The sequence below is a fragment of the Tamandua tetradactyla genome, chromosome 4 (genome assembly GCF_023851605.1).
Source record: "Tamandua tetradactyla isolate mTamTet1 chromosome 4, mTamTet1.pri, whole genome shotgun sequence".
NCBI classification, from domain to species: domain Eukaryota; kingdom Metazoa; phylum Chordata; class Mammalia; order Pilosa; family Myrmecophagidae; genus Tamandua; species Tamandua tetradactyla.
Genome location: NC_135330.1, coordinates 2769979 through 2784674, shown reverse-complemented (window position 1 = coordinate 2784674; position 14696 = coordinate 2769979). Strand labels below are relative to the sequence as shown.

Genomic DNA, 14696 nt, shown 5'->3' with positions numbered 1-14696 from the left:
AAAAAAAAACCTTTTGTTATCTCTTCATTGCTTATAAAGACAGCAGTTTTTAGGAAGACTTACATGGTTTGTTGTTATCTGCTCCCTGCTTATCATTCCAATGTCATTTCTTACCTGCTGCCACATACAACCTGTGCCACCTGTGCTGAGTTATTTTCTAGTTCCCTGAGCTCACCATAGTCTAACTTTCTTTTGAGACTTTTATAAACAATTAAAAAAAATTTTAAACTGCCTGAAGTTGCCTTCCCAAGTCAACCTACATAACTTCTGGCCATTTGTGGGGACCCATTGCATAGTTCACCTGTTTTTAAAGATCTCTTTGGATCTTCTTTTTTCACTTATAACCAGTGTTAATCACTTCACCCTTTGTACCAACACAGCACATTGATCATATCTATTTGGCACTGGCCATAGCATTCATCTGTTGCTTTCCTATATGTGTAACTCATATTTGTAACTTCAATACCAAGTATAGTTTCTGTCAGTATTATGATTATTAACTTCCCTCCTATGAATGAATGAAGGTTGATACTGAGGTTGCATTGACAACACCCATGTTATCTGGACCATCTGGATTCTCTCATAGGACTAATCAGAGAAGGACTGCTGATTAGCCTAGCCACATTCTCAGATCGCTTGTTGAAAAAGAGTTGTAGAAATGAGTATTTTGTCACACATAGGTGGAGCCCAATTGGCTATTCTTTCAGGCTTGGCCAGGTTAGCCCGGCAAAACTCATCAGGAAAGGCATTGGAAGAGTGAGGCAAGGATTTGGGGAAAAAAGGGCTATTGGAACTAGATGGTAATGGCTCTGAAAAATAAAAGCTGCTCTCCCCAAATATTTAAATCTAGAATTTATGTGGTGCAGCTCAGGAGGCAATAACCCTTGTTCAGCTGCTAAAATTGTACCAGTTGGAAATAATTGCAGGTGCGAATGCATTGTTTAATGCTACTTGGAATAAACTAATTTGAATAAGATTGTTTCTTGCCTGATTGGTTTTGAAGAAAACCCAGCCAGCCTAGCAATTGAACAAAAGCCTCAGAACTGATAAAATCTTATCTTGAGATATTGAAGAAGAAGGGTTGAACAAGTGTCCTACTAAAGCCTTCCTGACAAAAGGGAAAGATTGATACCGCTGAATAAGTTATAGAAAAGATTTTAACATTAAAATAAAAAAATCTATCAAATTGCTGTCTCCCTATCATCTGTCTATACATCTAGCTATTGGTTGGCTCTAAAAGAGAATACGTGAACTGAGACTTAGGGGTAAGAAAGCAGGGGAAACCAGCATTTGATGCACGTTGGCAGGGTATCAGTTCTGTGGGGTCAGCTGTTGGAGTAGAAGACACCTTGGCTTTTGTATGAGTGGGATCTGACTTTGACTTGCAAGTTTGCCACTTACCAGCTTTGTGAATTTGAGCAAGCTATTTAACTTCTGTGAACCTCAACTTTATCTCTAAAGTATATTTAATTTTTGACTTGCAAGGCCATGGTAGGGAGTGTCTGACACAGTAGACCATATGTTTTAATTCTCTTCTTTGCATCCTTGCAGTGGAATAAATATCAGAAATATTGACTGTTTTGTATTAATTGTCAAGTTTTAGAAAGTGACTACAGGTAGACTGGAACTCAGGTTTCTTATTTCCGGACTTAGAGGACTCTTAAAGGAATGAATTACCAGCCTACACTGTTATCTGAGTTCTTGAGCTCTTCTGTTCCTCTATTTCTTTGTTTTGTTTTTGTTTTGATTTTGTAGCTGAAGCAGTTCATCCCATTTGTATATTTCATTGTCTCTATCTCCTTTTCTCTAATAGCCTGACTCTTTCCCCTTCACGTGTATGTTCTAATGAGGGGCTGATAACCACCCAACCCATAGAACGTTAGTCCTAGAGAAAGTTGGTAGAACCGGAACCATGTTTAAGTGATTTGGAACCTGAGAATTGTTCACCATTTCATCCTTTCCTTGATTGCTGTACTTTATTTGCAGGCAATAGGAAGACACAGATTTTCATCAGTGTACAGCATGGAGAAATGAAAAGAATCAGCAATGAGACAGTTTAATATTACTAAATAATCTTTAGAAAATGGACACATTTTTCCTTGCAAATTCCATACTGCTTTGTGTTAGACGGCCCTTATAAAACAAGCAGTATACTTTACAAGTACCTAGAATTACCAGTACGAGAAATTTACAAGTATACTCACTTACTATGTTCCTCAAAGAATAGATAAGGTATTGCTTAAAACACTTGCAGAGTTGGGTGAGTGGACTCTTTAGACTGCAGTGCCAAATGGTTCATTATTGGGGAGGAAGCTGTCCTCTGAAGGCTCCACTCATCTCCAGTAACACCTAACATCACCTCAATCTTCATCCCTTTCTTTTCCTACTTTCTGTGGCTCATTCCTCTCCCCTGCAACCGTTGATTATATATTCTCCTTTGATTTCTTTAAAGTATCCAGACAGTATTTAGCAATATTTTGAAAGGTCCCTTCTGGATATCAGAAGCTTTTAGAATACAGGGGACTATTGCTTCCTTCAGTCCGGAGCACGAAGGATGTTAAGGAATGACGAGACAAAGACAGATGGGATCAGGGGGTCTGAAGATCAGCAATAACAACAGACAACTTGATTCTTAACCAGATCCTGCCTATATATGGTTAGTTTTAGGGCTGGTTTTGGGGTTAGGGTTAGGGTTACTGCAGGGTAACAAAAGGCACGCATGCATTTCCTGAGGGAACAGAGTGCTCATTTTTCAGTGCTCTCTTCCTTCATACTTAACATAACCATTTGGGGTAAATATTCTCTTCCTCCCAGACTGCTCTACATAACAATCTCCACATTTAGTGCCACCACCACCCTGCCAGCTGCTGCCCACAAATTCTGCAGGTCTTGTTTTAACTCTTGCTCCTACAGGGGACCCTTAAACTTTAACAAAATACCAGTACATTTAGTGTGTCCAGTACGAACTGACTTTCAGTTTCCCGTATCTGAGGTCATCTTTATCTCTATAAAGTTTGGAGGAAGAGGAACTTCATTTTTTATTTCTCCCAAGTTAGCCAATCAGAATTACTCCTCATCGTCGTATGCTTCTCCGTGACAATTCTAGCCACGTTGTGAAGACTGCTATGACCTCACTTGCTATGCATCAGCACAGAGGCACTTTATTTATAGCATGTTTGCACATGGGTTCTGGCAGAGGGGGAAATTCCAACTGTACACGCCCTATGTCTCTTCTCTTTTTCCAGCAGAATACGTCCTTAGATAGTGAACTATTCACAGGGTTTCCACATGGAGCCACGCTAGTTTCTAGCCTTTTTTTTTTCTTGCAGACCACACCTGCTTTCTCACCTTTTATGCATTGAAGGAAAAAGTATAGTTCTCTGTGAGTTATTTTAGAGTACCTGTCCTGGTTTGAAACTGTTATGGAGCCCCAGAAAAGCCATGTTCTTTGTCCTATTCCAGGCTCATGGGAAGATCTATTGTTGGGTGGGATCTTTTTGAATAAGTTGTTTCCATGGAGCTGCGGCCCACCCAGTTGTGGGTGGGACCTCTCGATTAGGTGGTTTCCATGGAGATGTATCTCTGCCCATTTATGCTGGGTCTTAATCCATTACTGGAGTTCTTTAAGAGGGAGCCATTTTGGAAAAAGCTGAGAGCCCACAAAGACAGAGATATTTGGAGATACAGAAAGAAAACACCCCTGAGGAAGCTGTTTGAAACCAGAAGCCAGGAGAGAAAGCTAGTAGATTTGCTTTGTGCCTTCTCATGTGACAGAAACCCCAGATGCCTTTGGTCTTTTCTTCAGAGTCCAGGTGTCTTTTTCTGAATGCTTTAGTTTGGACATTTTTATGGCCTTAGAACTTTAAACTTGTTACTTAATAAATCCCCTTTATAAAAGCCAACCCATTTCTTATATATTGCATTCCAGCAGCTTAAGCAAAGGGAAAATGGCTCTCAGTTTAATTAGAACAAATTATTGAGGATCATAACAGTATGAAATGTATTTAAAATATTTCATCATATTTAAACATTTATTTAAAATTTATATTATCATTATATGTAAAATGAGTTAAAAATCAAGGGATCATAGGAATCACTCATAATATCTGACCTATATATTTATAAATACAGATATCCACACACAGGCTCACACACACACACACACACACACACACACACACAATAAGGGCAGATTCACATTGATTCAGGGAACTGGTGAAATGTTAGACATTTCTGAGTATATAGAGATTAAAGGATGTTATAGACATACGGAATGATTGCAGCTGCCCTGGGAGAGCAGAAAGAGCTTTGGTAGAGAATGAGGAAGCCTATACACTGACCACAGCATAACTTCTCATTAGCTATATGATATAGGCAAGTTCACTTCTGTGGGTCTCATTTACTCTACCTGTAATAGAAAGTGTGTGGATGAGGTTAAATATACGATTTATATTTCTAATGATACTTTTATAATTTGTGTGTTTATTCAATGAATGAATGGATAATGGATACATTTGTATGGATAGATTATTATTTGGGGTTAATTATGTATGCACAGTTATTTTTATCACTCATTAATAGTATAACTAATTTTATTTCATTTCAACAGCAAGCTAATATGACTAGTATCCTGTTGATCACATGGCATGATTGAAGGTTTATGAAATATAGTCCTCCTTTGAATAAAAGTTAAAAAGTTGATAGGATATTCTCTGTATCTAATAAAAATGAGCCTGATTTTGTAGTTTCTTATTTAACCCAGGTCCCCAAGAGGGACTTGTGATCTTGAATGCCCCTGATAACTTTCACTTTAGTTAGAATTCCTAAAGTGAAGGTGGAAGAAAAGTAGCTTGATTTTCTTTGGAGGTGGGAGAAAGTAGGTAGTGTAGCACAAAATCAGATTTAGAGGACCCAGGGAATTCTTATTTTTTATTAAATATGTTTTGTATAGTTTCATCCTTTTAATCTGCAAACTGAGCAAGTGGTCTTTAAGGTCCTTATTAGCTCAGACATGCTGTATTTCCTTTGGGTTTTAGGGTAATACACTTTTTGCTGAAGTTGGTATCTTTTGTACTCATTTTTCTATTCTTTGTCACTTCTCTTGATTCTCATAACAAATTCTTGCATTTTTCTCCTCCATTGCAGAAGTATATTTTTAATGAATTTTCTCCTACTGGAAACATCAGGACCTCTAGCCCACTCCCATTAGCCTTCATTCAAAGGCATATTTCAATTAATATCTTTAGCAGAGAAAGTCTCTGGTGAATAACTTATTTCCAGAGCTTGGGCCGTCTTAGGAAATAACTACTTGGAGTTATGTTTGATAATGATTACTGTAGTGATCATGATTAACCAAAGCATCTGAGGTCAATTCATCAGTATACATCAGTTTTCCTGTAAATGATTTGCACAGTCATTTGATTGAGGAACAGATCATATGTGGTTGACTTTTTCTTCTTTGGGTATTTGAATGCTTAACGTCCTTTAGGTGTCCAATGGTAGAAGAATGAAATGTGCAATTGGCAGGGAGCTATGCTTGTGTTTGTGAGAATGAAAGAGAAGAGAAATCATACTTTGATGAAAAGTTTATTGTCTATTTTTATGCAATACAGTGTTCTGAATACCACATCCAAGAGGTCATGACAATAAATTTAAAAATAGTAGTATAGAGTTCCAGTGATGGCCAAAAATAAAAGATAAAAATATCCTGAATCTTCACCTTGGGAACTACCACAACATTATTTTTTCAGGGTGTAGAATGTGTTACAATGTTACTAGAAAAGTTTTGGCTCCAAAGTCATGTCTCTTAACTCCTTGGATAGGTTTTTCAATAATCAAAACAAATTCTGGAAAATCCAAATTCTGAGTCTCAGAAATTAAAAACAACAGCCATCACAAAAAACCAACTATCACTAAATCTCATTTTATTCCATAATATCCAAATCACTTTGTAATATAGTTCTGAATTTAGTCCCTCATGCCATTTTACTTCCATTTGTTATTTTCTAACCAAGGAGCTCAGTGATTCTGGAGCCTTACAAAAACCCTTGCACCAAAGAGAAGGTATAGAGTATAGTATAGTGCTCTAGTTAAAATAAAAGAAAAGACATATTCCCTTACTACCAAAAGAAAGGATCAGGTTAAATTTCTTACTTTCATGTTGTGTGTCTCATTCTTCTTTGGGTTAGTTTTTATCCTGGGTTCTTTGGGTTGTGTGTCTCATTCTTCTTTGGGTTACTTTTTATCCTGGGTTGCTTTCTTTTTATTGGCTGCCCCTGGAAGGCCCATACCCAGACTGCCCATAGTCATATGCAGCGCTTCCATAGCTGCCATGTGTCCAGCCTTGACTTGATCTATGGCTTTGTCTGTCACTAACCCATGATTGAGAATGATTTGTTCCAGACTGGCCATGACTGCTTCTTACACTTGGCTGCCTGTGAGAGACATGTGACTGGGTATGGCTCTCTATTGTGCTAGATCCTGATTGTCTGTGGGTAGATGTTGTCTGCCTGGACTCTCCATGTTGAGATCCAGCCTGCCCATGAGTGGATCCCTGAGAGATTTCTGAATGCCAGTGACTATCACTGGATTGGCTATGATTTGATCCTCTTCCAGTTGTGCTGGACCCTGAATGTTTGTATTGTCCATGACCAGACTGGTCCTGTCCAGTGGTATCTCCTGACTGTCCATGAGTAGTGCCCTGTCTTCCTGTATTGCTTGACCCTGAGTCTCCATGTTGAGATCCATCCTGGCCATAGGTGAACCCTGAGTGTCCCTGTGGAACCTCTGAATGCCATTCACTGTCACTAGAGTCGCTATGGCTAGATCCTCTTCTCCCAGTTGTGCTGAATTCTGACTGTTTGGATGGTCCTTCATCATACTGGGTATGTCTACTAGTATCTCCTAACTGTCCATGAGTAGTTCCCTGTCTTCCAGTATTTCTAGACCCTGATTCTCCATGTTGAGATCCAGTCTGACTATAGTTGAATCCCGAGTGTCCCTGTGAGTCCCCAGAATGCCACTCACTATCACTGGACTGACTCTCGCTTGATCTTCTTCTTGTAGTTGAGCTGGATCCTAACTCTTCAGATTGGCCATGATGAGCCTGGGCATATCTAGATATATCCCTTGACTGACCATGAGTAGATATTTGTCTTTTTGTGCTAGGCCCTGACCAATCATCGGCAGTTGCTGTTTCATTATGATCTAAACCAGAATGTCCAGAGCTGGCTCCTGACTGTGCATGGGTCAATCTTTTATTCCTGTTTGTAATTGATCCTGATTCATTTTCAGAATGTCCATGGGAAGATGTTGAATATCTCTCACAGTTATTTGATTGACCATCATTGTCACTTGATTGGCTTTGTCTTGTTTCCTGCCTTCTGGTTCTGCTAGAAACTGTACCATCTTGACTGGATCTGTGCCTTTGTTGCTTATATCCATAGCTTCTGTCATGCCCATCAGATTCACTTCCTGATATACTGTGACCCCTGCTTCTTTCACTATCATTATGTATAGTTCTCTCTTGGTTGCTTTCTCTTATCTGGCTGGAGGTTGAATCTGATATTGGTCTTCCATACTGTGGACACCATTTGCCTGAACTTGTCCCACAGGTCCCTTGTTCACTTACACTAGATTCACTGTGGGCATAGCCAGAGGATTGACCTGAACTAAATTCATGTTGGCCATAACTAGAAGACTGATTGGAGCAAGACGTGTGTTGCCCACAGCTAGAAGACTCTCCTGAGCCAGATCCATGCTGATTAGAAGATTGGCTTGATCCAGAGCCATGTTGGCCAAAGCTAGAAGACAGACTTGAGCCAGACCCATGTTGCCCAGAGGACCAACCTGAGCCAGATCTGTGTTGGCTAGAGGACTGGCTTGATCCAGAGCCATGTTGGCCAGTGTTGGAAGACTGACCTGAGCCAGACCCATATTGACTAGAGGACTGGCCAGACCAGGTGCCACCTTGGTTAGAGGATTGATTTGATCCTGAGCCATGTTGGCCAAAGCTGGAAGACTGACCAGAGCCAGACCCATGTTGACCAGAGAACTGACCTGAGCCAGATATATGTTGGCCAGAGGACTGCCTTGATCGAGAGCCATGCTGGCTAGAGGACTGACTTAATCTGGGACCATGTTGGCCAAAGCTAGAAGACTGACTTGAGCCAGACCCATGTTGCCCAGAGGACCAACCTGAGCCAGATCTGTGTTGGCTAGAGGACCAGCTTGATCCAGAGCCATGTTGGCCAGTGTTGGAAGACTGACCTGAGCCAGACCCATATTGACTAGAGGACTGGCCAGACCAGGTGCCACCTTGGTTAGAGGATTGATTTGATCCTGAGCCATGTTGGCCAAAGCTGGGAGACTGACTTGAGCCAGACCCATGTTGCCCAGAGGACCAACCTGAGCCAGATCTGTGTTGGCTAGAGGACCAGCTTGATCCAGAGCCATGTTGGCCAGTGTTGGAAGACTGACCTGAGCTAGACCCATATTGACTAGAGGACTGGCCAGACCAGGTGCCACCTTGGTTAGAGGATTGATTTGATCCAGAACCATGTTGGCCAAAGCTGGGAGACTGACCAGAGCCAGACCCATGCTGACCAGATAACTGACCTGAGCCAGATATATGTTGGCCAGAGGATTGCCTTGATCGAGAGCCATGCTGGCTAGAGGATTGACTTAATCTGGGGCCATGTTGGCCAAAGCTAGAAGACTGACTTGAGCCAGACCCATGTTGCCCAGAGGACCAACCTGAGCCAGATCTGAGTTGGCCAGAGCCATGCTGGCCAGTGTTGGAAGACTGACCTGAGCCAGACCCATATTGACTAGAGGACTGGCCAGACCAGGTGCCACCTTGGTTAGAGGATTGATTTGATCCAGAACCATGTTGGCCAAAGCTGGAAAACTGACCAGAGCCAGACTCATGTTGACCAGAGAACTGACCTGAGCCAGATCTATGTTGGCCAGAGGACTGCCTTGATCGAGAGCCATGCTGGCTAGAGGACTGACTTAATCCAGGACCATGTTGGCCAAAGCTAGAGTACTGACTTGAGCCAGACCCATGTTGCCCAGAGGACCAACCTGAGCCAGATCTGTGTTGGCTAGAGGACCAGCTTGATCCAGAGCCATGTTGGCCAGTGTTGGAAGACTGACCTGAGCCAGACCCATATTGACTAGAGGACTGGCCAGACCAGGTGCCACCTTGGTTAGAGGATTGATTTGATCCAGAACCATGTTGGCCAAAGCTGGGAGACTGACCAGAGCCAGACTCGTGTTGACCAGAGAACTGACCTGATCCAGATCTATGTTGCCCAGAGGACTGCCTTGATTGAGAGCCATGCTGGCTAGAGGACTGACTTAATCCGGGACCATGTTGGCCAAAGCTAGAGGACTGACTTGAGCCAGACCCATGTTGCCCAGAGGACCAACCTGAGCCAGATCTGTGTTGGCTAGAGGACCAGCTTGATCCAGAGCCATGTTGGCCAGTGTTGGAAGACTGACCTGAGCCAGATCCATATTGACTAGAGGACTGGCCAGACCAGGTGCCACCTTGGTTAGAGGATTGATATGATCCAGAGCCATGTTGGCCAAAGCTGGAAGACTGACTAGAGCTGGACCCATGTTGGCCAGAGAACTGACCTGAGCCAGATCTATGTTGGCCAGAGGATTGCCTTGATTGAGAGCCATGTTGGCTAAAGCCATGTTGGCTAGAGGACTGACTTAATCTGGGGCCATGTTGGCCAAAGCTAGAGTACTGACTTGAGCCAGACCCATGTTGCCCAGAGGACTGACCTGATCCTGTTCTTTGTTGACTAGACGACCAGCTTGATCCAGATCCATGTTGGCCAAAGCTAGAGGCCTGACCTGCTACAGATCCATGTTGACTAGAGGACTGACCTAACCAAGACCCATGTTGGCTAGAGTGCTGGCTTGATCCAGAGCCATGTTGGCCAAAGCTGTGTTGGCTAGAAGATTGACTTAATCCAGAGCCATGTTGGCCAAAGCCATGATGGCTAGAGGACTGACTTAATCCAGAGCCATGTTGGCCAAAGCCATGATGGCTAGAGGACTGACTTAATCCAGAGCCATGTTGGCTAGAAGATTGACTTAATCCAGAGCCATGTTGGCCAAAGCCATGATGGCTAGAGGACTGACTTAATCCAGAGCCATGTTGACCAAAGCCATGATGGCTAGAGGACTGACTTAATCCAGAGCCATGTTGGCTAGAAGATTGACTTGACCCAGAGCATTGTTGACCAAAGTTGGAAGACTGACCTGAGCCTGCACCACATTGACTAGATGATTGACCTGACCAAGGCTCATGTTGACTAGAGGATTGGCCTGATCCAGAGTAATGTTGGCCAAAGCCAGAGGACTGACTAGAGCCAGACCCATGTTGGCTGAAGCCAGAATTTTGGCTTGAGCTGGTTCCATGGTGGCCATAACCAGAAAACTGCTCAGAACCAGATTCATGTTTACATTTAGCAAACTCACTTTGACCAGAATTGTAAGAATGGCCATAGGCACCAGATCCATGTTGATCATAACTGGAAGACTGATTTTCTGCATATCCATATTGTCCACAAGAGGACTGACTTGAACCTGTTCCCTCTTGTTGTCTTCCACAATTCTGTGGTTGACTGCATACTCTAGATCCATATCCCCTGTGACCTGAAGACTCACCACAGGAGCCCCACTCATTCTGACCATATCCAGAGGCCTGACCTCCTGATAAACAGCCATAACCTTGTCCTCCACTACTTTCTGGTTGACAACCTGACTGGGTATAGTTAGATTGATTACTTTGCTCTCCAAATATACCTGCCTGACAAGAACTAGAATCATTTTGTGGCTTTCCACACCCACCAGAATTGTTGAAACCACATGCATGGCTTTGCCTCCCACAGTCTCCTGAACTCACAGAGCTAAACGCAAGATTTTGTCCTCCACTCCTTCTTGACTGAGTGGAGTTTGATTCACACCCACTAGAAAATCTACGTGACAGATCACTGTGGCCTTTCCTTCCTCCACTCTTTGATGAGGAACCAGATTCATATTCTTCCCCAGATTCACTAGAGGAAATAATACTTCTCTCCCCCAGTTCTCCAGAGGTGGAACCATGTCTCTTTTTTCCAATTCTCCATGAGTGGCCAGAGCTAGACCCTTGGCACCCTTTCTCAGATCCCTCTTGTTCTCCTGAGAAGGATAGACCATCTTGCTTACCCCACCTCCTGGAGTCAGACCCATATCTGTGTTTTGCATTTCCCTTTGAGCCCCCAGAACTACATTCACACTCCTCTCCTTCATTCCAACTTGAACGCCTATAACCTGATTTCTGTCTCCTCTTCTCTTCTTCATCTGTCTCACTTTCTTCCTCTTGGTGTTGGTGACCATGCCTGTGCTTCTTTGACCCTGCAGCTTTACAGTATTCTTTCCTGAGAACCTTGTTACAGGCCATAACCAGCTTGAATACCATCAGAAGAAACTCAGTAAAGTCTAGTCTTCGGTCATGGTCTCTATCCAGCATATGCATGATGACATCCACTGTGTCTGGATCATCTGGGTTCTGTATACAGGCAACACATGAAAGAAGACCAGGTCAGCCTAGCTCGCATACTCAGCTAAAAAATTCAAGTAGGGCCGTAGAATTGTGGATGTTTGATATTAGGTAGTTTTAGTCCACTCATGAGTTACTTCAAGCTAAGGTCCATAATAGGACCCAGCAAATATCAAGAGATAATAGAAAAAATAAAGATTTTTGGGATCCTTGGAAGAATACAGTTTAAAGAATGGAGCTAGATGATTAAGTGCTAAGGTATGGAACACAAGAAGGAATGGAATAAGCCAAGTACAGTAACTGGAGCATCTTAGTTTTACCTAAATTGAAAACAATGTATTCTAACATATGCTCTATTAAGATCTATTATTTTGAAGTCCATAGCTGAGTCATTCCCAAATTGATGGAAAAATATTTATATTTTACTTTCAGTTTTTAAACATCTTGAATACTTTGCCAGGTCCCACCTTCCACCCCCACAATTGCATTTAGAACTGGTTTCATGACTCAGTAATCACCTACGTGATGAGACTGGTAGGCTATGCAACTCCTGAATCCTAATCATTGTATGATTTCCCTCTCTATACTTTTTTTCCATATAAGAGAGTAAAATATTAATCCATATCTTAGCACACATTTGTTTTCTGATTTTCCTTTTTTTTTGAGGAGGGACTGAAGGGTATGAGAAAGACTGGGGATCTGCAAGGTCAGAGTACACAAGAAATTGGAGAAGAAAGATTCACTTTTACATAAATGCTGCCTCAATAGCCTTTCTGATGTCCCCAAAAGTATTACTTGTAAGGGTCTTTTTAGCTGATCTGGTCATCTAGCGGAGCAGGGACAGGACAGCCACAATCTTCAGTCCTCATATGTGGTTCTTACCTTCAGAATTGGATGAAACTCTTTCTGTAGAAGTACCTTTAGCTCATCCTTGCTCAGTGTGTCACACTCCCCATCTTGATTGGTATAACTGTAGAAAATATCAATGACGGTGACAATGCTTCTCAAGAGTGCGGTCATCTTTTTGCGAGTTTGAGTGAACCTGAAACAACAAAAACAAAGGACCTATCGCTCATTTTCTTTCTTTTACCTTTTCAGCAGTCCTAATTTTAATAATAATCACCGTATTTTTTCAAACTTCTTTTCTGTTTTAAACCTAAAATACCTCAATAAAAAGGATGTGTCAGGGTTGATACAATACCTTTCAACACAGTGAAAACTAATTTTACTAACTTAGAGTCACTTTACTAAGATCAAGTCATGGCATGTTAGAGATTTAACTGAGGCTAGATCTTCTTGTCCTTGGCGAATGAGGTCTTTACACAATTGTCTCTACATATCGTGTATTTTGGTGTCCTGAGTGTCATCCTGGAGCTTGTAAAGTTTCCAGACCCACCATTGCTTCAATCTCTGGTTTCACTGCTTTTGCAAAATAAAAAATGACAGCCTTCTACCCAGGGTACCTACTTTCTTTCTGGGTACTAGGAGATAAACAAAAGAGGAGAAAGGGAAGAAAAGAAGAAAAAAGAAAAGAAGAGAAAAACCAACTATATATTAACACCTTCAACTCATAGAAAATGGGCAAAATGGACCACACATATCTCGGTGCTTAGGCACAAGACAGCCATCATCAGAACGCAGTTATTGTCCCAATGTCGGCCAACACTCACCAAGCATTGCTCTCTTTCACTCATCAGGAAAAAAGACTCAACAACACACATGGCCTTTGATTAGTGGATGATTAGATCTTGGAGATCTGGAACCCGATCCTGAACAAAGAAGGGGCTCTACAACAGTTCCAGCCTCCTTGTTTGGGCTTTACAGTCTAGAAAAACTAGTATGCAAAGGGATCTTGAAGAGAGTATGGAATGGCCTAGGAGAAGGCTCGTGCCTGCTTACGTTATCATCTCCATAAAGACAAACTTTTCCAAAAAGACACCATAATAAACTAAACTAACAAAACTAGTAAATAAGGAGAAAACAAAAGAAGAGAAAGGGAAGAAAAGAAGAAAAAAGAAAAGAAGAGAAAAACCAACTATATATTAACTCTGTTTCAACTCATACTCTTGAATTTTTACTCTGGACAGCACTAAATATCCATACATATATATAGCTTGATGAAATTTTTCTCACCTGTTTCACCAAAGGAACAAATAGGGTAAAGCCTGATGCAGCTTGCAGGGTGAGGCTGGATTGGAATAGTGGCCTTATATAGTTTACTCCATGTGGGTGCTGCCCTCTGTGGGATGAGCTGATTCATTTCCAACCAAACCTTACTCCACCTCTCTCATGTTTACCTTCCTACTTCTTCACATTCTCAACTTTGATTGCAAGAAAGGTTGCTACTGGCCTCACCTTCCAGTATGATGACAAGTTGCAGGACATTTTTTTCAGTGTCATACACTTGTGAAAAGCAGAGACTGTTTTAGAAGAATTGTGTAGTTCGTTTCCTTCATCTCGTACCCAGAGAAAGAAGCAGAATATCAGATACTGGATGGGTGCTCAGTAAATGCTTATTTAACTGCAACTGGGTCTCATCTATGAACATTATGCTCACCTAATTCATGTATTTTTGAAATAATAGTAATATCATTTATTGAGAATTTACTGTGTGCTAAATATTATGCACAGTGCTTTGCATATATCATCTCCTTTAATAGTCACAACATTCTTATGAAATATCTATTTTTTATCCCATTTTACAAATGAAAAAACAGGTTCAGAAAACGTAAGAGTCTTCTTCAAGGGCCCACAAGTTAGTAGATGTAGAAGCCAGGTTTCGAGCCTAGATCTATTTTATCACAATGCCTTTGCTCTTAACCATTATACTAGCTTACTTCTCTTTATCTATTATATATAATTATGCCAAAAACACTGTTTTAGTATTGTCAGAACCACCCAAATGCAAATGCTATGAAAGAGTAATATAAGGGATGTTGTCAACCAGGAAAAAAAGAAACATGACCTCTGACCCTGTGAAGGTCCTTTTCTAAGCTATAAAAGTATATTAGTGGTCTATATATGAAAATCATGTTTTCAGAAATGTTGAGGTAGATTTAGCGTGTGCTTTCTTCTGGCACCTGCTGTCCATTGGTAGTCTGATAGCTGTGGGCCTGAACCCTTGGCAAAATATTTT

The 14696-nt window shown here is 41.5% G+C and overlaps 2 protein-coding genes across 2 annotated transcripts in view; one reads left to right on the top strand and one right to left on the bottom strand.

The window, feature by feature from the left end:
- Window positions 1-14696, top strand: part of LOC143679731 (late cornified envelope protein 1E-like) — a 281074-nt gene that overhangs the window by 172186 nt on the left and 94192 nt on the right. The gene's annotated exons all lie outside the window — the stretch shown is intronic.
- LOC143679726 (uncharacterized) lies at window positions 5571-13744 on the bottom strand. Its single transcript, XM_077155948.1, has 3 exons — window positions 13694-13744; window positions 12443-12602; window positions 5571-11569 (listed from the first exon to the last, which is right to left on the bottom strand). The coding sequence occupies exons 2-3, from the start codon at window positions 12578-12580 to the stop codon at window positions 6263-6265; spliced, it is 5445 nt and encodes a 1814-aa protein (XP_077012063.1). The 5' UTR covers window positions 12581-12602; window positions 13694-13744; the 3' UTR covers window positions 5571-6262.

Excerpts from the sequence above, each read along its gene's own strand:
- LOC143679726 (XM_077155948.1), bottom strand. The coding sequence starts at position 12,580 with ATGACCGCACTCTTGAGAAGCATTGTCACCGTCATTGATATTTTCTAC. Across the intron at positions 11,570-12,442 it reads AGTTTCATCCAATTCTGAAG|AACCCAGATGATCCAGACAC; the intron begins GTAAGAACCACA and ends GCCTGTATACAG.